The 27,588-nt window shown below is 42.3% G+C and overlaps 9 protein-coding genes across 9 annotated transcripts; 5 read left to right on the forward strand and 4 right to left on the reverse strand.

Moving 5' to 3' along the window:
* Nucleotides 1–1,083: 1,083 nt before the first annotated feature.
* On the reverse strand, nt 1,084–2,726 carry EAE97_008856 (uncharacterized protein; the record flags this gene model as incomplete). The annotated part of the gene is made up of 3 exons (XM_038879371.1): nt 1,084–2,315; nt 2,367–2,469; nt 2,544–2,726. The coding sequence occupies 3 exons, from the start codon at nt 2,724–2,726 to the stop codon at nt 1,084–1,086; spliced, it is 1,518 nt and encodes a 505-aa protein (XP_038729882.1).
* A 332-nt stretch (nt 2,727–3,058) lies between these two features.
* EAE97_008857 (uncharacterized protein) lies at nt 3,059–3,671 on the forward strand (the record flags this gene model as incomplete). The annotated part of the gene is made up of 3 exons (XM_038879372.1): nt 3,059–3,325; nt 3,379–3,599; nt 3,653–3,671. The coding sequence occupies 3 exons, from the start codon at nt 3,059–3,061 to the stop codon at nt 3,669–3,671; spliced, it is 507 nt and encodes a 168-aa protein (XP_038729883.1).
* Nucleotides 3,672–3,852: 181 nt separating this feature from the next.
* Nucleotides 3,853–6,806, reverse strand: EAE97_008858 (uncharacterized protein; the record flags this gene model as incomplete). Its single annotated transcript, XM_038879373.1, has 3 exons — nt 6,418–6,806; nt 6,098–6,353; nt 3,853–6,008 (listed from the first exon to the last, which is right to left on the reverse strand). Exons 1-3 carry the CDS (start codon nt 6,574–6,576, stop codon nt 3,853–3,855), a joined length of 2,571 nt encoding a protein of 856 aa, XP_038729884.1. The 5' UTR covers nt 6,577–6,806.
* Nucleotides 6,807–7,185: 379 nt separating this feature from the next.
* EAE97_008859 (uncharacterized protein) lies at nt 7,186–8,570 on the forward strand (the record flags this gene model as incomplete). The annotated part of the gene is made up of 4 exons (XM_038879374.1): nt 7,186–7,250; nt 7,306–7,380; nt 7,434–8,443; nt 8,497–8,570. 4 exons carry the CDS (start codon nt 7,186–7,188, stop codon nt 8,568–8,570), a joined length of 1,224 nt encoding a protein of 407 aa, XP_038729885.1.
* A 29-nt stretch (nt 8,571–8,599) lies between these two features.
* On the reverse strand, nt 8,600–9,364 carry EAE97_008860 (uncharacterized protein; the record flags this gene model as incomplete). Its single annotated transcript, XM_038879375.1, has 1 exon — nt 8,600–9,364. The coding sequence occupies one exon, from the start codon at nt 9,362–9,364 to the stop codon at nt 8,600–8,602; it is 765 nt and encodes a 254-aa protein (XP_038729886.1).
* An 827-nt stretch (nt 9,365–10,191) lies between these two features.
* EAE97_008861 (uncharacterized protein) lies at nt 10,192–13,176 on the reverse strand (the record flags this gene model as incomplete). Its single annotated transcript, XM_038879376.1, has 2 exons — nt 10,192–10,233; nt 10,294–13,176. The coding sequence occupies 2 exons, from the start codon at nt 13,174–13,176 to the stop codon at nt 10,192–10,194; spliced, it is 2,925 nt and encodes a 974-aa protein (XP_038729887.1).
* A 1,859-nt stretch (nt 13,177–15,035) lies between these two features.
* EAE97_008862 (uncharacterized protein) lies at nt 15,036–17,548 on the forward strand (the record flags this gene model as incomplete). Its single annotated transcript, XM_038879377.1, has 2 exons — nt 15,036–16,332; nt 16,389–17,548. The coding sequence occupies 2 exons, from the start codon at nt 15,036–15,038 to the stop codon at nt 17,546–17,548; spliced, it is 2,457 nt and encodes an 818-aa protein (XP_038729888.1).
* A 2,167-nt stretch (nt 17,549–19,715) lies between these two features.
* Nucleotides 19,716–20,120, forward strand: EAE97_008863 (uncharacterized protein; the record flags this gene model as incomplete). Its single annotated transcript, XM_038879378.1, has 1 exon — nt 19,716–20,120. The coding sequence occupies one exon, from the start codon at nt 19,716–19,718 to the stop codon at nt 20,118–20,120; it is 405 nt and encodes a 134-aa protein (XP_038729889.1).
* A 4,256-nt stretch (nt 20,121–24,376) lies between these two features.
* On the forward strand, nt 24,377–25,846 carry EAE97_008864 (uncharacterized protein; the record flags this gene model as incomplete). The annotated part of the gene is made up of 2 exons (XM_038879379.1): nt 24,377–24,884; nt 24,945–25,846. The coding sequence occupies 2 exons, from the start codon at nt 24,377–24,379 to the stop codon at nt 25,844–25,846; spliced, it is 1,410 nt and encodes a 469-aa protein (XP_038729890.1).
* Nucleotides 25,847–27,588: the final 1,742 nt, after the last annotated feature.

The raw sequence follows: 27,588 nt of genomic DNA on the forward strand, positions 1-27,588 counted from the left end.
CTGGGTCTAGCTACTCCTGCTCTCATAGCATTGTAGGAACCATCACATCATAGAAACAATTCTGACAACAACCTGTAGATATGTAGATATAACTTCATAATCCTCAATCTATGGCTATATGTTGTATGTTTTATATTACCTGGTGATACATATTAAATAGCTGACCATACGAATTGGAGTATGGTCAATACCATCAGGAGAAAGCAAGCAACGAACGAACCATCAGAATCCCCAAGGAATTCCATAGCCATCCATCCCATCCTGTATGGAACTCTACGTTCCAGATGTTCAATCGTAACATCTCATCCCCTTTTTCATTTTTTGAACTCATACAGAAAGGAGTAGAATAAGCTTATCCCTCTGAATTCTAACCTTCTTCCCATTCAGCCGAAACCACTTTTTAGACTTTTACCAACACTATTCATTAGAGTTTTCTCCCTTCTTTTAAACTTTTGATCCCCCGGCACCCCTCCGAACCGATTTTACAGTACAGATACTTGGGAAAGAATGAAATATTCAAACTTTGAAAGGAATCGAAACTTCCATAGAGAGGATATAGATGTATAATATAAGATTTCGAAAAAGGTTGAAAGAATTAAAGGTGGAAGATGGGCGTAGAAAGGAATACTTTCTCGAACTTATTCGAAATTTCGAATGTAAACACCTCTTACTAGCAAATGTGTTTTGAGAGATACTACATTATAGTATCGCTCAATGGTAATACAAACCGTTTAGAAATGATGTGAAATAGTGATTCATTGATGAATAATAAATTAAAGTTCAGATCAACTCGAATATTGGGAATAGCTTCATGTTCCCTACTTCGTTTACCCCCTTCTTACCGCCTTTTGTCGATCTTTCAAACGGTTAATCGTCATAGATGTATATCCCCTTTCAACGTCAAGAGATGTACGTTTTTTCCCATACCCTCACACAATTTCCTTACAGTTTTCTACCCAGACTCTTGCGTTTTTCAAATCATATTGTGTAGTAACATTGAACATCTTCAACGACAATTTTTTTTACATCTTCTATAACCATTTACTTTTTTAGGGTATAGTATATTGATATTCTATTTCCTTCTCATCTATACTTTTCATACCCAATCTCCTCTCTGATCCTCGCCTCTACTTTCTCTATCGTGGTACTATCATACACATCCTCTACTTTCTTTCCTTCCTTGAATACAAGCTTCTCGTGCTTTGTTGCCTCCTCCCTTGTCATACAGACCAAGTCTCTCGCCCTAACTTTGCTTACTTTCTGTCCCTCAACACTTGAATCCAGAGTACTTCCTTCTTCAGGCTTCCTCCACCTCGTCAATGACAATCTTGTTGATACCCCACTCAATGCCGATTTTCCCTTGTAAACTTCCTCAACGATGTATCCCACATCGGCAGATGTTAATGGGACCTTCAGTCCCTGTGCATCTTCATGTTCAGTGGTGGCACGTGCTAGCTTTTCTTCAAATCCTTGAAGTTGGGCGAGTATTCCATCATACATCTTGTCTCGACCTTTGGCTGGAACGTATTCACATGGATAGCCTGTAATTTGAAGGATCAAATGGTTGGCGACTACATATCCAAAGACAGCAGGCATAGTGCCTAAAACTGGCAGTATTCGTACGCGGAAATCAGGTAATACCCCAAGATCGCCAACTGAACCTTTCTTGAATTCCTCCTCCGGTAAAGGTAATAGTTGCGCCTTTCCTGGTCCAGGCTTTTCTGTTGAATATACTACATTGATACCAGATGTGATTCCTAGTAAACGGAGTCTTCTTCGAGTGGAGCGAGAGAGTGGATCATCGGTACTAGCAGAGATATCTCCAACGAAGACTCTGGTAGGGTCTGATTTGCATCCTGCGCCCATAGAGGAAATCACTGGTAATTTGTTTTTATAACAGTATTCCAGCAATTCCACTTTACTATCGATATTATCAATAGCATCTACAATATAGTCCGGTTTTCTACCATCCCATTCCTTAAGGAGGGAGTCCGCGGCTTTGGCATGGAAAAGTTCGTTTCTTAAATCGAAATTTACCCATGGGGCAATTTGTTGTAGACGGTTCTTCAAACATCCCACTTTCGGTGTACCAACATCTGCGAGCGTCGCAACAGCGTGTCTGTTAAGAGACGAGAGAGTAACTTGGTCGAAATCGATAAGACGTATATGTGAAACTCCTGAGCGCGCAAGAGCTGCCGTGCAATGCGATCCAACACCTCCACAACCAACCACAACCACAAATGCTGAGCGTAACTTTTGTAATCCATCATCCTTTAAGAAGACTCGATTTCGGGCCAATTGTTCTAAAATGAGTTCTGTACAAATCAGTAATGCTCATGGGCTCTTGTGGAAGAAATCGAAAGTACCATCATCGTAATCGCCTCTTCTCGCTCTCTCCGCCAACGCAGCTCCCCTCTCATCTTCTTTACTCATGCCCGTACCCTTGGGCGCAATCCCCATATCCGTAAGCTTCACTTCTCTCGTCAGTATAAGCACTTGGGTACAATCTCACTCGATTGCCAGGTGGCAGATCTAGAACATACCAAATCAGCATGATGATCTCGTCCCAAACTAGGTATCGAGCTCTTTAGATCTTCCACTTTCTCCTGTCTTCTCAAGGCTTGGTAACTAAAAATTGCACCTGCAACTACCGCACCAGATACAAGAGCAGTGGCTGTAAATTGCGCTTGTGAGGAATTTCCCACGCGATTGATCAAGTTCGACATGGTGGACTACAATCGTCTGTCGTGAGAGGAACAAAATCGTTGGTCTTCGTAATCGTCGTAATCGTAATGATGGAATTAGGCTATTTCATGTAGGTGCCTATTTCCAACTATACACAAGCCATTGTAGAATTTGTCGCATGTTATTATCGCCGTCGTTCACATGAAACTTTTTTTGAGATTCACAAAAAGTTGACGGCAATCTCCGTCGCGGGGTGCTCGGGTGTTGATTAGCGCGATATGACACAAGGGGCGGATAGGGATCAGTGAATTATCCAGCTAATTGTCTCATGTTCTATTCATGAGATGACAACTTAACATTACGGTATTTCACTATGTCTATGTCCACAAGAAGCATTCCGAAATTGATCAACCATAACAATCTTCAACACATTCGAAAGATGACTTCTACACCAGCAGCACACATCAAATCTCTCGACCACCTCGTCTTGACTGTCGCCTCTATACCCCGCTCCACCCAATGGTATAAGGCGAATCTTGGCATGCAAGCCGAGCAATTCATCTCAAGTTCCACACCAGATATCACTCGTCATTCTCTTCTTTTTGGTTCGCAGAAGATAAATCTACATCAGCTCGGAAAGGTAGCTTTGCATCAATGCCCTTCTTGGAATGCACCGCGCTGAAACTCGTTTAGGAATTCGAGCCCAAAGCTCAAAATGTGAAAGATGGAAGTGCAGATTTGTGCTTCATAACGGATGACAATGTTAAAGATGTTCGCCAACGTCTAATAGACGCAGGTGTGGAGATGGTCGATTTGAGCCCGGAGAAAACTAACGAGGGAATTGTGATACGCACTGGTGCTCAAGGCAAGCTAAGAAGTGTTTATTGTAGAGATCCCGATGGGAATTTGATCGAGTAAGTTAAATTCCTTCTTAAAGTAATGGAGCATATATTGATGACTATCGGAGGATCTCTAACTATGTCTAAAACCCCCTATAAAAGATTGACGTGGAAATTGAACCTTTCTTTCAAATTGGGTATATGGCGCCTTGTTACTTTTCCGACCAAATCCTCATGAATCATCATTATGCAGTTTGTATCCAATATCTGACCAAGAACACCGCAACGAAACCCTCAAAAATGAAATGAAATGATGAGAGACATGTCGCTATCCTCTGAGATTAATAATTTTATCCCTTTCAGCTTGTAACTGTTTGCTTTCTTCCTCTAGCCGAGCCTTGTCTTCTATATGTGCAAAATCTCCTGCCAGAAACTTCTCTTTTTGTGTCAAATTTACATGCCTTTCGGAAGACTGCATCGAGTCTCTCATCGCCCAGGCTCGACTGGTAGCTTCAACATTGAGTGTGAGGAGTTCTCGTGCCTCTTCTTCTGATGTGGGCACAGGCATTGCAGTTATGTCAATGGGTGAAAATGGTGGTGAAACGTCGTATAGATCTCCGTGTTGAGCATTAAACGATTCATTCTCCGAAATGGAAGACACAGCAGATTCAGAGTCGTCAATAAGGTCAACAGCGGTAGCTTCCAAAGACTCTGTAGTATCTTGGGCCATCTGAGCCGCTGGGCTAATTTGTGTTTCAGCTACGCGGGAAGCATGTTTCAACCCGGCTTTTACTATGTTCCGAAGTAGTCTTCCTTCATTTTTGATATAGGCCCCGTAGAATGACTTATCGATCATTGCTGCCGCATGGAGATCCTCTAAATTCTCGAGAAGGGAGAGAATTCGGAGGCAGACAGCACTTTTTGCTGCCTGTTTTGCTTCCTCGGCTTCAACAATACACTCTTTTGTGCTAACGCGTGCGGGTAGTTCAAAGATCTCTTCTGGAACGGTATGTTGTGGATCGTCACCCTTACTCAAGGCCCATCCATGTTGACCCGAGACATCGTGAAGTGTAAGACCTATAATGGTATTCGAAATGTCATTTATTTTATTTCTAAAGTCAGGAGCGAAATCACAGACACCAATATGAGTTTGGGGTGGACTAGGCATCAATCTCAAGCAGTCAATCAGTTCCTTTAGACTGCGCTTCGATGATGGTTTGGGGGAAAGAGGAGAGACACCCAATTCGTTGTACACTAGCATGAGCCAGCCTAGATTTGTGGCGTCGCAAGTATGGGATCCTCTTGGGCATCGTACCGTGGAAAGCTCAAGTGATCCTACATGAACAGATCTTTCTGCGCTCTGCCTTGGTGGCTGAAGGTATTCGTTTATAACGCTCGCACAATAATCAAGGATTTGTTCCATGTATATTGCCCTGCGTGTTCTGATCGTGTTCTTGATAGCTTGCGGCCAAAGTCTTTGACCTTGACTCTCATCGTCGCCATCTTTCGAGTTTAAAATGATGTTTCTAGAGATACGCGTGAACAGATCTCTTGCGCCAAATGTATACGCGATAAGTAGAAGTTCTTCAGGATTGCTTTCAGTAGCTTGAGATTCCCATTGAGGTAGCCATTGATACTCCACTTGTAACTCTACAGGCGATGTGCACCTGTACCTTAAGCATACATCTGCAATACTGACGAAAACTGGAAAATCAATATCTTCCCGTGGAAGCCTTTGGGTATGTCCATGTATAGCGTGGAAGAGAAGTGCCAGTGCCTCATGGCTGTTAGGCTCCATCTGTGGCATACGATACACATTTACTCCAATGCCGTCCTTTCCAAAGATCTTGGTTGGTGCTTTGGGGAGATCTTTCATATCTGGCGGAATCATTGGCCCGGGGCAGAGCATTTGAGAGAATAACGGTGAAACATCGTCTGGGCTCAAAAAATGGGACGACACACGAAATCTAATAACCGGAAGACTATCCGAAGGGCGATTTGCAAATTCTAAGATTGTGTCTCCATTCTTATAAATAATAGATTCACGAACGACTCTATTTGGTGTATGACCTGTGTCGAACAAGCTTTCCGTTTCTTCAATATCATGCTTCAGTTTGTCGAAGTTCAAGGATCGTATCTTGTACTTTTCGAAGAATTCGGGTTTTTCCGACTTCACTCTACGAACACTTGTATCTCGCCATTTTGTAATAACACTTTTCCGATGCTCCTTATCTACTAAGAAGATTTTAAGCTGGCGTTGAGATGCATCGGGCTCGTAGGCAGCATACGTTACTTCAAGAGAAGTACGAAGGGTAGTGGCAAGTTTTTCCTGGAAGGCTTTATAATCACAAATAGCTGACAGCCACGAGTTATTGATTTGAAATGGTAGAGATCCATCGTCAAATGATCCACTGCTGAGAGACGATCGCGTATCCAACGGGCCTATGCTGGATTCGAATGATGGATTTCGAGCATGATGCTCTTCTAAATGAATTATTGCATTTAGTTTCATGAACAAATAGAATGAAGTTATAAATAGGTTGTGAATTATCCCAAAATAATAAAGGACTTACGCGATTTCTCGATCAATTTTCGACAATGTTCCAGAGACTCCTCTCTCTGTCTTTTGTAAACCTCCCAGGCGGCATCTATATTTTTAGGTTCCGGTCCCACCAATGCTCTACGCACCTTCCTCACATTTTCCTGCAATTGAATATAATTAGGATCATGCAATGCGCCGATGAAGAGATCTTGCGATATATTGGATTTTGTTAACTCGATTTCCGGGAGAATAACGGGCGAGCTAACGATTAGATCGCTGTGCGGGGGCTACGGAGATGTTAACGAAATGAAGGGGTTCATAGAACGCAAAGGTGGATATTTCGGAACATACATCAAGCATTAACCCAGAACCACTACTTATAGCAGGTTCCTCTCTCGCGGCAGTGACGTTTGTTCTCCTCCCGGGCCAGAGTGAAAAGCGACCTGGCTTTGGATGCAAGTGGGAATTCAAACCACTCGCATGCGATTGCTGTCGCCCCATTCGCGACATTGTGATGTGGAATTTGTCGGCTTTCCTGCGAGCAGTGTGTCGAGTTCGAGTTTCTTGTTGATCATTATGGACGGCGCCGTAGAGGATTCCAATGATGTCTCAATATATGTAAGGCTATTGACAAGACATTCTCTTGCTAAGGCAGTGTAATGCCAAGGTCTGGACCAAAGATTTGTGGAGAGGCTGAGCGGATCAGTTTGCGGGGTGAGAATAGTTCATGTGGTTCAACTGGCTCGTGCTCGTGCCACAAATATATGCTCCATCGATAACGCAATGTACCAGTGTATGAAGGGGGAATTCGAGAAGAAGTATTGAGCGCGATATGGAGAGCAGTGTCTTGACAGCATGTTATCTCGATCGCTTTCGGGTCATAAATTGTTGAACAACTTCACGTATAAGCATGGCCACAGTCCGAACTCCTTATTCGGTCAATGACTCATTCATGTACACCAGAGGTATAAGATCAAGTAATCTGTGACTTGATCGTGCCCTTTGTCACAGTCTCAAAATCATTGTTGTTCTTGGAGTCTTGCAAGTAGGAAAGCAAATCGTTCAATACGGCATATAAATACCTTTACTATTCTCACGACAGAGTCTACAGACGCAACAATGGCGGAATCGGCACCACAAAAATCAGTAAAGCTTGATGGGAGAACTGGCGAAGGTGGTGGGCAGTGAGTGTTCAAGTACCATATCAGTTTTGCATGCTTTGTTGATTCTTTTTGGCAGACTTGTCAGGATAGCGGTTTCACTAGCTGCTCTGACCGGAACCCCTCTCCTAATTACGAATGTCAGAGGTAACAGGTAAAAAGCATTTATCTATAAATTTCACCCGATACGTTAACTCATAAGTAAAGATTGGGCAAAAGGAATGGCGGTCTAAAGGCACAGCACGTTTCTGCTATAAAATGGATCGCGAAAATCACATCCGGTGAGATAACTGGATGTTTTGTTGGGAGCAAGACGATTGAGTTTAAGCCCAACTCTCTCCGTCATTATACTATTGATAGAGATATCAAGATTGATGCAGATTCTGCATCTAGCATCCTACTTGTACTTCAGGCAATTCTTCCTGTCGTGCTATTTGCAAATGATGCCGCGGCCCGTCCGATCAGGCTTTCAATAAGAGGAGGGACCAATGGAAGTTTCTCACTATCATATGAGTATCTCGACCAAGTACTATTACCAACTCTCGAATGGTTCGGTATTTATGTAGAGCGAGAACTCAAAGTTAGAGGATGGTCACATGGTCCCTTAAAGCTGGGCCATGCAGAGTTCAAAATACATCCCATACCTTTCGGCCAGTCTCTGAAAGTCCCAAATTGGCCAACTGAACGCGGAAGCGTAAAGGAAATAGATATCTCAATTCTAGTACTTGAGACGCTCCAGGAACCGCTTGAAACTGCTTTGGCTACAACTATTAAGCAACGCTTTCCTGAAGTAAAGATCAATATCGTTTTAAGAGAGAATACGCATCGCATCTACACACTTTTAGTCGCTCATACCTCTACCGGATTAGTATTTGGGCGCGACTGGCTGTACGATAGAAAGACAAAGGATAGAACTGCAGAAGACATATCGATTGAGATAGCAGGGAAGGTTGTTGGAGATCTTGATTCCGAGTTTAAAAAAGGAGGTTTAGTAGATGAGTATCTTCAAGATCAACTGATTATTTTTCAAGCACTTGCTGACGGTCGATCAACAATTTTGGGACATGAGCTCTCGTCTGATCCACAAAGTCGGCCCGATCGTACGGACGAACCTTTTGGGGATGGGAGTAATCATACCACCACAGCTAGATGGGTTGCTAGTCAAATGCTTCCACTATTGAAGTGGTATGACAACGGGCAAACTTGTGAGGGAGTTGGTTGGAAAATCAATGACATCAATTCTACTATGTCATCTAACGATTCTTAATAGATTTTATCACTTTATTGTCAAAACCAGAATTATCAAATGATACCATACATCCACTCGATAGTTGTATTGCTTAGTCCTATTTCCGGAGCATTGCTATCTGCAGCTACACAAGCAACGAACCAGAATCACTTCTAACAACAGTTCCAGTCACATTACTATCCTTCATCAACCACAAATATGACTCCGCAACCTCTTCTGGTAATGCAACATGTTTCGTCAACACATTACCCGCTATATCCTTAAACATCTTCTCTTTCACCTCCTCTCCCATTCCATTCCACAACTCCGTCTTCACCGGACCAGGACTCACGACATTAACTCTCACGGGCGCCAAATCGACCGCCAAACCCCTTGCCATCCCATGCAATCCTGCCGCAAAACTAGTAACAATACTCCACCCCTTCATCGGCTTATCGGCCGTCGCCCCCGTCGTCAACGTTATCGAAGCCTGTGGTCCCTCACTAAGGTATCTACTCCCCACTTTCGCCACCATCAATTGTCCGAAAAACCTCACTTGTCCCGCCTTCTGCATATCCTCTAGCGACGCGTTCTCCAACGGGGCAAGAGCTAACGCATCACCGGCTGTGAAGACTATGTGATCTACTTTCCCTGTCTGTTCAAACAATTTCTCAACATCGGCTTCGAGCGTGGGTTTAGAGAGATCGCATGGAAACCCGTTGATTTTTCCATCGGGATAACTCTTCTGGAGTTTCTCAACTGCTTTGGCGACACGATCTGGAGAAGAAGAGGAAATGGTAACGGATGCACCACTTTCGAGTGAGGCTTCTGCTACACCGTATCCGATCCCGGCAGAGCCACCTATGACGAGAACGTGTTTGGAAACGAGCTTTTGGTATTTTCCCGGCATGTTTGCTACTCGACTATTTTATTGAATAAGATAGATGAATGAGGAAATAGGATCTGGATGAACGAGTCCCAAACCAAAGTGCGAAAAGATGGTATATAAATACAAGTCCGAACAAAACTCAAAATATCTTTACGCGTATAGAGGATATAACTCTTAAATGCGATAAATCCGAATGTGTCAACAAGCAAGCTCTCTCCACCTGCATTCCACAATTAAAAAAGGAGGGGTGTTTTGGGTGGGGGTACCGACACCTATTTTGAGACTAAAAGAATCGATGACGAAGATCAATAATTGACAACGGTTCTCCACACTATCTTCATACTATGAATTACCAATCGAGCCAATCCCCTCAATTCAACCTCACCTCGTCAAAGCGGAGCACGACGATCCATCAAGAAGAGTCCCAATGTGCGTAAACACTTGCTTGGTAATAATCTTCAATTAATGATTATGAAATTGGGGAATGATGAAGAAAAAGTTTAATTTTCATCTTTGAATGGCTAATGCCATGTGCGTTGCTCCTAAATCTTTATCTCAAAAAGTTAAACGGGGATGAGGTGCATTGGCAGTGATTGAGTTGGTTACAAATCTGCCGCAGTCAAACAAGGTGAAGATATATGTCAGCCAAAATTATAAATCAAAATATCAACATTATCTTCATTTCATATGGCTGATAGAAATTCCGCAACAAGATGGAACCATGCCAAAAAAAACCAGTTTACCAATAGCATGAGTGAAATCCCTGGTATTTGATGAGAGTAACGCTTTTTTAACCCTCCTTATATTATCATAATTTACAAAATTCTATAGCATAATCATAATCATAATCATGCATTCAACCATCTGCCATTGATTTGCTTCCTTCTCACCTATGAAACTATTAGCACAGCACTCATTAAACAATACGTAGACAAAGTAAAATAACTTACCATAGGCGCCAAAACTGCAACACCAACTCCCAATGCCAAAACAGTAGCCACTAAACTCAGCTTGTTGAATGCTTTGCCTAGAATATCAAAGGCAGCGCTAGGGTTAACTCTTGTTCCGAAAACATCAATTCCATACGCGAAAACTAGACTGGTACTTTCAAGTATAGCAGGGCTAGTAATGACACCTTTGATACCAAGAACTTCACGTTTATGACTGATGATAAGTTTTGGATCGAATTCGATGACAGGCGAGTAACGAAGAAGTCCTTCTTCTTGCTCGGCAGGGATAGGGTCTCGGCCAACTGGTCGGCGGGGATCGAGAAGATAACGGGGAATACCAATGATGGAATTGGATTCCAAAGTACAAAGAAGTTGACGAGTAGTAATACCTTGGCGGGTTTGGGAAACAGACATGTGTGTTATCGCTTCGGGAACCACGAATGATTGGCTAATAACATGGGGAAGAACTGGGCCAGCATTTGGTACTTCTGATGGGTCAAGACTTGATGCATTCGCATTCGAGCCGAGGGTTCCACGATCATTTGGAATAGGAGACTCGTAAAGATCGGTGACGACGAGTTGATATCCTTTTGATCCATGCAGAGAAGCGGTAGTTGACAATTCATCGCTCCATAAAGAATATGCGAACCAGTTCTCGGTGAATACAGAAGCAATGGGTTTCTTGGTGTCAACGCCTTCGTGGTTTGCGGAATAAAGAACATCGCCAGAAACTGTGTCAAGAAGGTAAAAGGAGGCGATTGAGGATTTATCGGAGACGGCAGTGACCAAAACAGTGTTGGGATTCAAGTATTTGTACATAACAGTACGATCACCAAGGACTCGCCCAATCGACGCAACCGGATCATGTGCGGGTTTGGAGACTACCTCGACGATCCTTTGGCCAGAAGGTGGCTGGAATGACCAGGTAAAGATAGGTTTGGCATCAGCACCTTGAATGTCAAATTTTAAGCCTTTGACTTCACCGTTCTCGCCTCGAACCACAAGCAATTCCTTTGGTGCCCAATCTTTTGGTATATCGCCAGGATTTCCATCGATGCCAATAGGTAACGCCCACCTGCCAAGGTTACTGTCAACGACAGCCGCGCTCTGAACAGGTGGCCACTGCCCAGGGTTTATAGCCTCGAGTCCCGTTCCAGTTGTAGTGTTCACGATAATATACTCTCCTTGACTGCCTCGAACGGTTGTTGTACTTTTAGCATTGTTGACAAATATGGACTTAACATCCCACTTATTGCCAGCTGGTATATCGAAAGCTTTAAAGCTCCATACGACGCGCCCTTGAGATCCAGCATCAAGTGCATACAAACGACCTCTTTGGGTTGCAACGATAACTAACTTGTTGAAGCCAAAGTTATCTCGTTCTAAAACACTTTCATTTGGTGTAACCAAATCTCCAGGTAAGATGGCGCTTAAAATTCGGGCTGGTAACTTTTCCAAGTATGCTGGAAGGTATTCCAAGTCATTTATATGACGATTGACTCGGTGAATATATGCTTGCAGGGGGTTGCTGTGAGCTTCTGCCTCAAGTGTCTCTGCCAATGATTCAGAGGCTGGAATTTCAGCCCATTCGGCAGCCACAACTCCAGAAAGACCCTCGACGCGAGACCAAGCTACAGCGCCATTGCGCACGAGAACCCAGTCCTGTTCCACAGTCACCATAGCTGATCTTACAGCATAAGTATCAGGTGCTTTCTGGACTACTTCTGATGCACCATGGAGAAATCGAAGTCGGTCATGTTGCTTCTCTGCTTGAATTGGCCATCTACCCAAAACTCCATGAGACATTGAAGAAAAGATAAAGGTCTCTTCCTCGGTAAAACGAGTGAAGTAGACGTTGGCACCTTGCGAGCTGGTTGAGAAAGCACCGCTCCCTGCAAGCTTGGGGATCTCATATGCTTTACTAATGCTACCACTTTTCATATCGATATGATAAACATCTGCTCTGTTTGAAGTTGCCGAGTGACTGTGCACCAAGAAATGTGGCAAGGATTGCGCCAAATTAGGCGCGTGAATAGAGACCTTTGTAAGCTCGCCATCCGATTCTTTTAGAGGCAATGTCTGCAAGTCGCTTGGTTTACCTAGAATATTGACCTTGAGACTCTTCAGCGATCTATCGGTCCAAGCAATAATAGGAGCAGCAGAGTTGGCTCCGACAAGTAAAACATCCTCCGGTGTATGAACATCTCCTTTGGTGGAGAGTGTGTATTCGGTAACTCTTTTGCCTGTCAAATGGTCCAGAGTGGTAACTTTGACGCTATAACCTCCCCAGGAACCATGAAGAGTGACAACAAAAATGTCTCTAACATTTGTGCTGACTTGTAGAGGTAAGTCACCACTAGCATCAACATATTCCCAAACAACATCTCCATTATCTCCATTAAGTTTCCGTACCACGATTTTTCCAGCATCTTCGAATAAGGTCAAAACATCCTTGACATTGTCAAACCCCTCAACTACCTCCATATCTTTTGCTTGTCCTGTGAAAATGTTTCCCCATCTTTCCCTTCCACTCTTCGCATCCCAAGCGTCTACTCTGTTGCCCAAAGCACTAATAATTGTACCAGCTCCCTCGACTGGTCGCAGAAAGCCCTCTCCGTGATTATCATCATTCGCCAGTATTTGTCGCCATCGAACGTCCCCCGTGCCTGGATTAACAGCTCCAAGGACGCCAAGATCACTTAATGTATATAATAGCGCGCCTTGTTCAGTTTCCCTAGGCTTGTAGAAGAAGGTTGTGTCTGATTGTGGGAGACCTAGTAATTCGTGATGGTAGTCAACCGTGTAAGCTTCGTCTGCGAAGACTGCCAAAGTTCTGGGAAGTATTGACAGAGTCAGACAAAGCAAATTTAGAAGGAGTCGCATAATGAATGATGTCGAATGGGGTATGGACCTCCAATGTGGCATGAAGCTCTGGAGCTTTGGTTATCGTAAGCTAGATTGGGAGAATCTCGGCTCGGATTAGGTAATCAATTGCAGATCAAATGCCTGCCGATTTGAATTTCAAGCATTCAACGGATACCTCGAAAGCACCTCAGAAGAGAAGTGCCTATGTGGGAGAACTTCACTGGGAAAGCACAGTGAGCTTGTTTACACGATTTGGAACTTACGATCACATCCCATTTTCTAGTGAAAATCTTATCATCTCCATGTCTCACTTTGACGATGTTTTATTGCACTCGAGTTCCTACTAATGTTTATTCGAACATTGCTTACTTTTCTAATTCTTTAAATCGTATATGTTGGCCAAATGAACCACTTCATGGAACATGTTCCTAGAAGCTTTCAAGTCTTTCTGTTGATGTGCTGTTTGTCTGGATTCACAATTTTTGCAGGCCACCTACTGAGCATTTTCCCTGGAATGAGTAGTGAGTGGTTTTTGTTGGACCCGGAAAGTCCCCAGAAAGTCCCCAGAAAGTCCCCAGGTCCATCAGATCCCATTCAAAATAAGTCATTTTGATAATCCTTATAGATTTCATAACTATAAAGTGTTGGTCTGCCTTGTTCTGATTTTGGGTTCTGTAATGCAATTTCTGAAAGCACGATCCCTTGTAACGTGTACTTATATCTCTATGTATATTCAGGTCAATGTGTTCGATTTTCCTTTAATATAAACCCAATTGGACTTATCATCTTTTGTACCCAGTCAAGAAGTTGGTGAAGCTGCTTTATTGACTCATCAGAAGATCGTAATCTGTGGAGTATTTCTGCTCTATTAAACAAGTTCATCTTCATACTTCTCATTATACACGTTCCTAGTTATTTCAAAGCAAGTTATGCAAGGTATATCTTAATCTGATTCTTATTAAACCCCCATGAAATGGTAAGATATTGTAAACATTCGGATGCTCGATTTGATCTGATTTCTACCTAACTCGAATGCAAAAAAACAATGTTCATCATTTGATGAAGCTCGAACATTGAGTCTTCGCAACGCTGGATGGTCGTTTTACAATTTGTAGTCTAGTTGTATCTGAGTTTGTAGCTTTTGAAGCCGATGTCTCTCATTTAATTCACATACCATAACCACCTATGGTCTGTTTACGCTGCAAGGTTGGTTAAAGGTTCTTCTCCAGTCTAAGAGCAAGACCCGGGAGTCTATGTGGAGTGTTAAAATTTATATGCCAACTCTTAGTCTTCTACATACATGAAATGCCAGCGCAGCTTCAGGGATGGGTAGTATCATTATCTTTGAAGCTATAACCCAAACCTAAGCGTCTTTTTCTAGGTATAAGGATATAGCATTTCGATAAATGCACGCGGGACTTCAATATGTGACGAGAATTATTCTACACACTTAAAGCCATCACCTCATTCTTAACTCCACAGGATAATACATGATAAATATATCTATAGTTCTTAAATAAGCATCCTTATCGATCAGTGTAACTACACATGAGCCAATGAAACGCTCTACATCTTTTTGTATAACAAAACAAATGTATATGAAAGGGTCCATGTGTGATTTTTGCACTCCCTCCGAAACTCTCGATTCGGGCGTCTGCTTCAGTCAATTATAGAAGTCTACCCCGCACGCAATATTATTGCTCATTGGACAACTTACCGGGAAGCTGGGGGTCAAGACTCGCGCCAGCGGATGCCTGCATATATACATGGATGATTGTAGAACAAGGCTATCGCAACATCAAACAAAAACTTCTCTCTACTAGCACTCTATCTCGACGGAGATAGTTCTTCATGGACGTTATCAATGAATACTAATCATGACGAAATCTGTAACAAAATCAAAAAGTACGTCCGAGTGTGTATCACAAACTGGATTGAGTGGAAGTGGTGATCAAGTGACTGCATTGCATGGTCTAAATCAGCAAGGAGGTAATGCGAAGGAGCAAAGGAAAAAGGCACCAGCAACTGGTCAAAAAGGTACGAGTTTCTTGAAGAAGGGGGTGACTATAGAGAAAGTTCAGACAAAACTGAGTTCTGTTCTACCATCCACTTCTCTCTCTACTTCTTCTTCTCCCATCTTCACTGAACCGCTTTTCTCCAATGTCGAAAGGGGAGCGAAAAGCAAAGTATCTCAGGCTTCAAAAAAAAAGTTAGCAAAAGGTGAAAAAACTATAAAGCGCCACCCTATCGTCAACTCGCCCAACACCAGATCCAGAAATTCTCGGGAGAAGGATGTCACCTCTCCAGCGATATGTGTGATCCCTTCAAAATCCCTTCCAAAGAAAGGGAAGAGTAAAGGGAAAGGAAAAGATCCAGAAGAACACTGTATACAAAGGACCATCCCAGGCCCTCACCGACTCAGTGAGAACAACTTATCCATATCCCACCTCCTAACCGCTTCCACTCCTCCATTCATCTCGAGCCCCCCAAAATCAACACAACTTCTATCCAAGCCCCCACCAAAAGGTCAACCTCAGTCCAAAAAACATCGTACCATAACACTCACAACCTCACTTCTACCTCCACTTCCACTTCCACTTACATCCCCACCCCCATCTCTCATCCCCGTTGCCCCCAAGCTCCTCAAGCGATTCTACGAAGCATTAATTCTCCTCACCGTCTTTGGCTCTAACCGAGGCTCACGAATTCTAGAGGAAGAATCCCCAACAGATACTTTCGACGATGAGATTTTGGATATTGATGTGAACAAAAAGCACGAGATGGACGAAATGAGTCGAACCAAGCTAAGGAGATCATTTACAAGACATCTTGCCTATCTATGCGATTATGAAAAAGGAGGTGATAGCACGACTGCAATTGCGTTGCAGCAGATGAACAAGGGGGTAATCGTATATCATGTTGCTTGGAACAGGTGTTCGCGACCGGAAAGGGGTGTGGAGTTTTTGAAAAAAGTGCTGGGACTTCTAGGTGGCGCTGGATATGATTGGATTAAGGATTTCGAGAAAAAGAGGGAGGATATTGAGGCTAGAATATTTGAGTTATCGGTAAAATATGCTGAGAAGAGAATTTCTTCCTATGCATCTTTTTTGGCTCGGGATATCAAATTTGTGTTGAGAGAATGGAAGACAATTAGAGAGGATAAGCAAGATAAAGGTAAGAAGTTTCATATGCATTATATGTATTCTTATCTGACAAAATCAACTTCTAAGAATCCTCGACCCATCTTCACGCATGGCTTCAAGGGCTTCTCAGTCTCACCAGGTATCCATCTCAACTCTGTCGTTTCTGCCACAAAACATGTACAACTGTGTCACAAGAATTTACACACCTCCAACTACTCATCAAACTCGGTTCTCCATTCGCCACTCGATTTACCCAAATCCGCCACACCATCGGCCGTCTAAATCATACCCCCAAAGCCATCCAAATCCTCCTATCCACCCGCAACCGACTCCCTCATCTCTTCACCCAACTCACCATTTCCCTCCTCCCCTCCTCTTCGTCCTTTCCCCCTCCCCTCCAAGCTCGCAACCCTACCCTCTCCGCCCTCATCGGACGAACCACGAGCGACCCTCTCGCCATCACCTCTTACCGCGCCGCCCTCGCAGAAATGGACCACAAATATCAACTCTCCACCCATCTCTCCTCCCACTGCACAAACCCCAACTGGCGTCCGAAAATCCACGCCGAGTTACTCCTGCTTCAGCATTTCCACTCAAGGAATCTCCATTTCGTGGACAATGATCGCTATATCGCGTGTAGTAAACCGGCGTGTTATTGTTGTTATCATTATATTAGAGTGCATCCGGGAAAGTTTGTAGTGCCAGGAAGTCATTGTAATCATTATTTGAATTGGAGAGCGCCGGATGTGGAGGAGGGGGATGAGAGGGGGGAGAAGATTAGAGAGGGGGTGTTGATTGAGATGTCGAGGGTTTTTAGGGGGGAGGTTTTGATGCAGATTAAGGAGATGAGAGAGCCCGGGGGGTGGAAACCGGATTCTTTGACGGAGATATCGGAGGTGAGGGGGAGAGGGGGGATGGGTTGTGGGTCTTTTGTAGGGAATGAGATGGGTGGAGTGGGAGGTGATGGTATTGAAGATGAGGATGAGGATTGTGAGTCTGCAGTAGGTGATGATGAGGAGGAGGATTGTGAATCTCTAGTTGGAGAATATGAAGAAGAAGAAGAAGAAGACGATGATGATAATAATGATGACGACAAGCAAATAAGAAATGAACATTTTGATTTCTCACAAACGAGTAGAGAAAATGAGGGCACTCCACACCAGCAACATCAAAATATGTCAGAAGCAGATTATCATTCTGGCGATACTTCTGAAGAAGAGGACGGAGGTGTTTCTTTGTACTTTTGAGTTGGGAGAGAATGAAATTTATGGTTTGATATGGGTATTGATGTATTGATGTATCGAATATCAATAATGACATTTCCTTTTCCTATTTCTGGAATATAATGCTTTTAACATTTTTCCTGCGCCTTTTTTTTCTCTTCAAAAATGTCATGTTATTTTGATGTAACGCAGCAGAGAATGATAATTTTAATGATTGATTATTGAGATGTGTGATATTGTGAGGAGAGGAGAAGAGATTCGAATCACCATTTACTTATAAGAAGAACAGTAACGATACTCTACTCACTCTACATATTATAGCTAACGTAGTCAGTATAAATCTTTCAAGAAAGAAAGATGCCCCGTACTCTGCTTCTTTACCTTTCCTCCTCCTTCTCTACTAAAAGAAAGATATATATATACACTTTATTCCACCATCACACATACAACCACATAACAATACCGCAATGAACAACTCCCATTCCAAATGTATTGACCAAGTATACACACATCCATTCATCTATACAAACTAAAGAAAAGAAAAGAAAAGCATACTATTCCCATCCCTCTTCCTGCTCCTTCTTCTTCTTCTTCTTCTCATCCTCCCCTCCCCTTCCCCCCTCCCTTCCCCTTTCTATCCTCCGAAAACAAGAACTTGTGTATATATATATATATATATAACACACATACTCACACTCACACCCAAATCATCCTCAACTCATCAACTCATATACTCTCAGTTCGATTTTTCGAAGTTAATTATTTCCAACTTCATCCATTATTTGAAATACACACACACCAAATCCCCCCCTACATACCCACCCAACAACCATCCCATCCCATCCATTTCCAAAAAAAAAAAAGGCATTGAAACTCATACCTAATACTCTTCCTCCCCTTCCCTTCCATTCTTTCTTCATCATATCACTCATACTATATCCATCCCCTAGATATTTAACCCTTACTCCTATATTACTCCCCTATCAGATTACAGCTGCACATCTTTTTCTCTACTAGAAGGTGGGAAAAGAAATACACATACCTACACACATACATATACAAAAAGTACACATAAAAAGCACACGCCCACCTTCCCTTCCTCTCCGAAATCAAGATCCTCAAATTTGACTAAACTCCCAAACCAACTCCAACCTCAAATCCAAAAACCTAACCCTATAGCCTATCTCCTCCTCTCCTCTCTCCTCCCCTTCCCCCCAAATCCCCAAATTTCCCTCCACAATTTCCCATCAACATAATCCTTTTCCCCCTTTCTCCCTCAACAAATCATCCAAACACTCATAAACCGGCCTGCTGGCCCAATGGCAAGGCGCTTGACTACGAATCAAGAGATTGCAGGTTCGATCCCTGCGTAGGTCAAACAAATGAGTTTGCTGATTCTTTTATTTTCTCAGCAATTTTTTCAAATTTTTGGTTTTGGTTTTTTGGTTTTGGTTTTGGTTGGGATGTATGAAGCGAGTAATAAGATGGTATGTGTGTTTTTTGATTTTGATGGATGTGGGGCAGATTGAGGATTTGTTTGGGTTTTGGTGGGGGAGAAGTTTGGAAGGGGTTTTTTAGTAAGGGATTTTACTTAGTTAGTTAGGCAGGGCAGAATATTGGAAAGGGACGGGAGCGTGCGTGCGTGCGTGCGTTTGCTCGTTTTTTTGTGGTTTGTGGTTTGTGGGAGGGGAGGGGAGGGGAGGGGAGAGGGAAAAAGTGTTATACGGAGGTAGGTAGATGGATGGAAAATATGATGTTCATCTAGAATTACTGGGGAAGAGGGAGAAAATCCGATATAGATCGAGAAAGAAGATGATAGTTTGAGATAGAATAGTCAATGATGTTATGGGTATGGAATATGAAGTGGGAAAGATTACCTACTAACGATTTAGCTGACCACCATAACGGAAACCGGCGCTCGCCATGCAGGTTTATTCTTCAAGAATGATGAAGACTGTGATAACCTGATGCCAAACAGTGGAATGATATCCTGTTGCGATGAATGTTAGAAGACTTTCATGATCTTAAATCCACAGCACTGCTGTTTGAATAAATACAGTGTATGTATATTGAACACATGCTATTGTTGAATAGACTTTCTGTCGACTTTGATAGTCTGCCCATATGCATCTGGACTCTTTCACGTGTGGAGAAAGCCAACGATACACACACATACTCGGCCATCTGTAACATGCCAGCAACGTTAACTGATGCATCCATCACATTCAAAACCGTCTCGACTCTCGAGTCTCGACACTCTACACCTCTCATACCCACCCATACTAATCTCCACCTGCCTACCGTTGAAGAAACAGTGAAGAAAATTCACAAGAGGATGATCATTCGTCTCGCAAGGACCACATTCCCTTGTCCAGATTTGACGTTTCGTTTCATCCATCATGATCTGTCAATTGCAAGTTTGCAATGCAACAATGCACGTACTCCGTACGTAGCAGAAAAAAAAAGCTCCACTCTTCACATTTATTCATTCAAACTCCAATTCTCCAACAATACGTTCTTCACCGTTCGTTTCCACAGTGATGATGAATCTTCAATTCCTGAGGCTTGCCAACAAGGTAACATGGTGAAAGGATGAGGCTTTTTACCATGCAGATTCTGGAACTCTAGAATCTCTCCTATTTCGGGGCTTCCTTGCTCTCCTTTTCAATTGTGGAGGTAGAGAAGATCCACAGAATCGGCTTTGATCGGTGAGCGAAAAACGAAGAAGAAGCTTCAAGGCTCAAGCTTCAAGCTTCGCACCAAGTTTTTTTCTGCCCTGCTGGTCAAAGAAAAATTTCACATGGAGACAAACAGCCGCCGAACCGGGGAAGAATTTGCATGTCTTCCCCCTGAGTCATTAAAGATCAAGGAAGGACATCCCCGAATCTGTATGATCCAATCGGAAGATTTTGTCACGCCACGTCTTTCGCTTTTTCTCGGTAGAATTCATCTCGCACGCAAAACATCAGATTTCTAGAAAAGTATAATCGAGGGTACATGCGGTACATGAGTGGAGATACAGCCGACTTGGACCGTGAGCGCAGCGACGGGAAGTCTAAAATTTCTTTAAAAATTTCTCATACTAATTTAGCATCATCTGGAAAGCTTGGAAGATCTGATTTTTTTTAGGAGGGGGGGTATGTGTTCAACTGTTCCAAAGTACACGATAGTGGATACTTAAGGTACCTGTGGATCTCATCGAGTAAATCTTCCAAGTTCCCACCTCGCCGTGATTCTTCCACTCTTGAGTCTTGATATTGATGAGGGCATGAAAAGTGGTGGAGGATACGACAAAATAAGGTTTAATGTTATGTAACAGGTATTGAATATGATCGAATAGGATTTGAGAAGGTCTTCCGGGTTTCATTGGACAGCCGAGAGATCGGTCTGGAATTGTGAAGAGCGATGAAAATTAAGATGGAGGTTCGTTGCACGATGTGTTTCCAGTTTGTCGTCAAATGTGATTTTTCTTGCTCGATGGAATCACATGGGGTTTTGCGGCTATTGTCAGATCCAGCCGGATTGGGAAGGTATATCCCGATTTTGGGGATTCTTGTTGGAAGAGTTGATGAAAGGTTCCGGTGTATCACGGTGAGAATGAAAAAAATAATGCCATGTCGTCGCTTGTTCTCTTCCGTATGGTATGCATGAGACGAAGGCATAGATCCGATGGAGAGGATCAAATTGGAAGGCGTCAAGCACATAATTCTCTCCGAGGAGAAATTGAATTGTGCAACGCCATTCTGTGGGGGGGATTGGGATTTAACCCCAATGTACGAGTCACAGACTTATGGATAAATACTAGGCAATTCTCAAAAGTTGCACAGTTTGACATGACACTGTAGACTGTAGATTCTCGAGAATTGTATCATTTCCCCGCATGTGTTGGAATTGATTGCACCATGAGTTAGTATTAATTCGTAATATCATGATGATTCTTGCTGTCGATGGCTAACCGTAGAGGTATATTGCGAATCCCCTTGACAACCAAAAGATTCTAGAAGATCAAAAAAAAGTCGGAGTGGGCCGAAATGGAGTTTGCAATTGATGGATGGATGTCATGCTCGCATGTCGGTTCATAGTGTGAATGATCTACGAGATTCTCCATATTTCATTTGGTGGAGTGAGCTCCAAGCCTTATGGCCTAAGAAGAATATCATAACATGGGTGATGGTCGTTGACTGGCTTGAGATTGGTTCAACCTGATTCTAATAAGGGTCATTCAAGAGTCCACAACTATCGTCACATCATGTGGTGATATCACCATCGTGTTCTTCGTGCTGTCACAATCTTAGGTTGATTTTTTTTTGTTTTTGCGGAGCTGAACACGAATCGAAGAAACGTTAGGACTCAGGAGGTGCAGCTCCTTTGAGCGAACACGATGTACAGTAATGGGGAATTGAGAAAATATCGTATTCGTGAAAGTTGCCATGCTCAATATCCATAGGTATCCAAGCACTACTCGTGCCGTTTACAAGGTAATAATATCATGAACTCTTCATCTGTGTAGGAATTAGTGTGATATCTCTTCGCCCATCAATATCGCTTGGCATACGACCCCTTGATAATGCTGAAAACAATCCTTGGATTTCCGTCATTGTGCCTGGAAGAATCGTAATGGATAGTAGTATATCATTGGTGAGGAAGAACAATTGCGAGGGTTTCAATAATAACATAGCCGTTTCTTAGGAAAGAAGACTCAGGTCCGGTCTTGATCTTAGAATAGCACAAGGCCGAGTAGCTGGCTGGCTGTCTGGGTAGTGTCATAGATCCATACGAAGTAGACTCCTAGATCCATCGACGACCTAGATCCATAGACTCATAGACTCATAGACTCATGGACTCACACGTGCATCGCAAAAGGAATATGAACTTGCTGACGTGCTTTCAACGACCATACCCAAGTGTAGTCAGTGTAGTAAGTGTAGTCAGTGTAGTCAGTGTAGTCAGTGTAGTCAGTGTAGTCAGTGTAGTCAGTGTAGTCAGTGTAGTCAGTATAGTCAGTGTACAGGTAAATTTGACCAGTCATCGATCTAATTGCTCATCAGCTGTTGAAATCTGTGAATTTAACTGGCTTGAAAAAAAGTTTTGACGTTGAATATACTGGATCCACAGGGCGTACCCCAGAAGAAGCTAAACGTAATTCCTTACCAGGGAGGTGTTTGGGAGTATGTAGCTCCTCCTCTACAAATACTACTCTATAGGTACCTGACATCTAAAAGGGAAATCCCAATTCTTTTTGCTTGGAGTTGAATACCTAGGTAGGTAGTTAGTTAATATTGAATATCTACACAGGTATGACTATGACTGTATACTTCCTTGGACACTGATGTAGATAGAATTTGAGATTTTTAATTTTATAGAATATAATGCAAATCAATTGAGCTCTGGTAATAATACGTGGACGCCTTCAATCGCGACCTAGTAGCTAAGCTTCACGGATGACTACAAAGCATTAGCCTTGAGACCACACCTACCTAGTACCAAAGAGTTCAAAGGGTTCAAAGAGTTTCCTGGCCATGTACATACACATACACATACACATACACATACACATACACATACACGTACCTACCTACTTAAGACTTCCTACCTCCATCTACACATCCTTCATTCTGCGGTGTAGAATTTCAATAGCTCTCTAGTCCCACGATCTACGACTCGTGCGATGTTTAACCGCTTAAAATCAGAACAAGTCACAGCTGGAGCAGTTAGAAACATCAAACAAAACGGCTGGACCAAAAACATATCATGTCCAGACTAACTGCCTACTAAGTTCTAACTAGGTAGTGAATTACTAGTAATGATACACACAGACGACATTCCTGAGTTTTCCATCACCGGTAAAATCGATTTTTTCTTCGGTTCCCCATAATAATAATGATAATAAATTTAGTATTTGAAGCATGGCAGCCGTGGAACAGGAACAATGCACCACGACCCATAAGAACCAACAAGGGATAATTCGAATTTTCCCATGTGAGGGGCAATGGGCCAATGGCTCATCTTTTTTTGGCATGTGTACCTAGTAACCAGGGAAAAGATGAAATCACAGACTTCAAATTCTGGTCGACTAGAAATCCATTTGACACATAGAATTCCTCGAAAGGAAAGGGAGAAGGGGAGAAGGGGAGAAGGGGAGAAGGGGAGAAGAATGTCTAATGAGCGTCTAATGAGTAGGTAAGAGATGGATGTATGGTGATACTATAATGGTCTAGTAGGAGTTTAGTATTCTCAAACCCTTTTGCAAGTGTAGTTTTTATATACAATACTATAATAGTTATAATACTATACATACCTAGCTCAAATCCTTTTCCCGTCATACTCAAGTCAAGATTCAATATCAAAATATAATAATATTCTTTCTATTCATCACTTCATTCACACATACATAAATACAACATATATACAAGACATACTCGAGATATACATATACATCTATCTATACCCTTTCACTTCTCCACACAAACAAGGAGAATATAAAAACTATATATCACAATCACTAAAATATCTACTCAAAATACATACATACCTACTCGTACATATCACATATTTATATATTACATCATCCTCTTCTACTTCTTTGTGATATCTCACTCATCACATCATCCAAAAAAGAATACGGATTCAAATTCTCCAGCTCTCGCCTCTCATCTTCCTTCACTCTTACTTACCAGGATACTTTTGAACCAAACCACCACTTCCAACTAAACAACTTCCAACCCGAATGAAAGTTTTCTATTAAAAGCAGTACAAATACTGTTGCGCGGTCGCCATACGAAAGAAGAAGAAAAAAACTCTATTTCCCTTGTCCAGGACGCCACCAAAAAGACCCCACCAATGCCTGCCACAATGCAGCACGTTACGTCGTTCTTTCGATCTCATTCCCATCCATTTGATTTACCAACGGAAGGAAAGAAAACTTCCAGAAGGAATTCAAGTAGTAGACCATCGTTGAAAAGTCGCACACCATCAGCCTCTTCTATCATAGACGACAAAGCAGCCAAGATGCCCGACCTTTCTCTTACCCACAAACGTATCTCGATACCCGGTCTTCATTCCCCCAAAACTTCTTCGAAATCTATTCCTCAATATCACGGTGCAACACTCGACTGTGCCATTGAGTCACCACCATTGGTTCTCTATGGTTCTACCAGTTCGAGCACTGGCGCATTACTCTCAGGTCAATTAAAGTTACACATTCACGATGAGAGTTTTGCAATTGAATCTTTCAAGATGCGATTGGCATTGGAGGTCACACAAAAGAAACCATTCCATGCGCATTGCCATGAATGTACCCACCAATCAAAGGATTTAACGACGTGGAATTTCCTTCAAGGTCCAGCTACACTTCGCAAAGGTAATTACTCAATCAATGCATTCTTACCTTGGGTTTTAAAATTCTAATGTAACTTTATAGGTGAACATGACTTTCCATTCAGCTTTCTCCTTCCTGGACATCTACCTGCAAGTATGAAGGGTAGCTTGTCCAACATCGAATACGTTCTCAAAGCTACATTGGTGCCAAAGACTGGCGAGCCAATGAAACTCTCCCACATCCTCAATATTAAGCGTGCCATCATCCCTTCCGACACACCTCGAAACTCGATCCGAATCTTTCCACCAACAAATTTGACTGCGAACTGTCAACTTCCTCCTGTCATCTATCCAATCGGTGAAGCAAACATTTCCATGCGCATGGATGGTGTTGTAAATCGTAATGTGGATGCAAAGACACAGAACCATTGGAAGTTGAAGCGTTTGACGTGGCGTTTGGATGAAACTCACAGAGTGATCTCACCAGCATGCCCCAAACATGCCTCCAAAGTGACCAAGGAAGGTGAGAGCAAGAAAGGTGCTGCTCATCAAGATGCCCGCACTCTAGCAACTGAGGAGATCAAATCTGGATGGAAATCAAATTACGATACAGCGGATGGAGCCATTGAAATCGAATTTCCTATCTCGATTCGTCCTGATGCAAAACCAATTTGCGATATGAAAGCTGAAGATGGCACGGAAGTTTTCCACACTCTCATTGTTGAGATGATTGTTTCCGAAGAATTCGCACCTATCAAAAAACCAACACAAGTAACACCAACTGGAGGCGCAAGAGTTTTAAGAATGCACTTCAACCTCACAGTTACCGAGAGATCGGGGTTGGGCATCTCATGGGATGAGGAACAACCTCCTCTATATGAGAATGTTCCCGCCAGCCCCCCAACTTATGTCAACACGGAATTGTATGACGGACCCCCCATTCCTGATTATGAACATTTACCAGCATTGGATGGCGCAAATGGAAGTGACCACAGAGCTCATTAATCAGATACATATCTCATGACTCATGAATATTTGAAAATTATCGGCGTTTGGGAAAATTAGAAGCATTTGCATTGAGTATTCGGTAGCTTTACCAGGAGGGAAAAAGAGGATTTTATATTTGCTTTGTGCGGAAGGCGTACTTTGTTCGGATATACCCCCTACATTATGGACGGATCTTCACTTGCATATTCTTATGCTTGTGAATTGAAATGAATTGGGATGGGACGGGATGGAATGGAACAAAAATGGAGTTCTTTTTTAATTAATCAAAAGGAAATACAATTCTACTCTTGTGTGGATGAGAAGAGAAGAAAGGAGAAGATACGTAGGGTTATTTATTAGTAATTGTTTAGATACCTATATACATAGAAGTGGTATTGCTTAATTAGCTGTTTAATCGAATGAATTGAAATGGATTCAACTTTTAGGATATATCTATCTTTCTATTTGTCTATCTGTATATCTGTCTATCTGTATATCTTCGAGGGAGAGTTCTGTGATAGGGTTATGATTAAATTGATACTTTGTGAATATGTACTTGTTAGTACCTACCCACCTACCTGGTGTCTTGGAGGCAACTGGTGAATATTGCTTGTTCAAATAGTCGGGTAGGTGGGTAGGTGGGCTGGGGGGTGTTAGGTGTCATAAGGATGAGATTACTCGTGTATGCTATGTTGTGAGGAGAGGGAGGAGAAGGAGAGAGGGAACTTAATTTGAATGGGTGAGTAGGTGAGTAGGTGAGTAGGTGAGCAAGTAGGCAAATAGTAAGATAGAAGTAGAAGTAGAAGTAGAAGAGTATTTATTATACTTGGTTTACTTTACTTTGCTGTTTTACTTTACTGTTTTACTGTATTGTATTGTATTGATGATTAAGTGTCTACCTAGTATATTAGCTATAGATATGGATATAGATATGAATAAGAGAAGGAGGGGAAAGAAAGTAGCTTAGAGTAGCTTAGATGAGACGGGATTATATTACATTGGATAGATAAACAGCTACTTACTAAACATGTAACTATACAATAAATAAATAGCTTTACAGCACGACACAGCACTAGATACGTATATATGTATATCATCCATATCCATTCATCTCGAAATTCCAAATATCGAATCTCCGAATGATCTCTACTTCTCAATCGATCTAGTACTGAGGATATATCGATGTTGCGGGGGGGGGGGGGGGGGTAGAATGGAATTATAGGTTAGAGGTTGTAGATTATAGATTAATAAGATGAAATAGATAAATGATGAGAAATCGTGAGTATGGATGAGGTGTGTGAGGTATGAGGGATAAGGTACAAATGAACAATGGCGGTTTGTGATTTCACCTCCTTTTATTTTCTTTCATTTTGTGCATGCATTTTGGTTGTTTGGATTCGTCGACTGCGTAGATGTTTATTGATTTGATTTACTGGAATCTTAAGTTTCCCTCAAATTTTCCTTGAGTTCCCGCTCCCTCCCTCTTTGGAAATTTTGGTAACGCGTAAGAGTATGTAACCTTATGGTATGTAGATATATATACATATATGTATGTATGTATATGTCTATACCCATAGGAGTAGGATATAATATCCAATACACGAATAGCTTATCCCTTTTTCGGATAGTATATCTTGCTTCGTCTGCCGTTTGACTTATACTCATCCATCCACCCATCTATTTATTTACCTATCCACCTCGCATCTCCTATGCCAGGGCTCCTCACTTGACTTCAGCGAGCTTGCTTGTTACAGCTATAA

Source organism: Botrytis byssoidea (assembly GCF_014898295.1).
Source record: "Botrytis byssoidea strain MUCL 94 chromosome Unknown BBYS_019, whole genome shotgun sequence".
In the NCBI taxonomy this organism is placed as follows: Eukaryota; Fungi; Ascomycota; class Leotiomycetes; order Helotiales; family Sclerotiniaceae; genus Botrytis; species Botrytis byssoidea.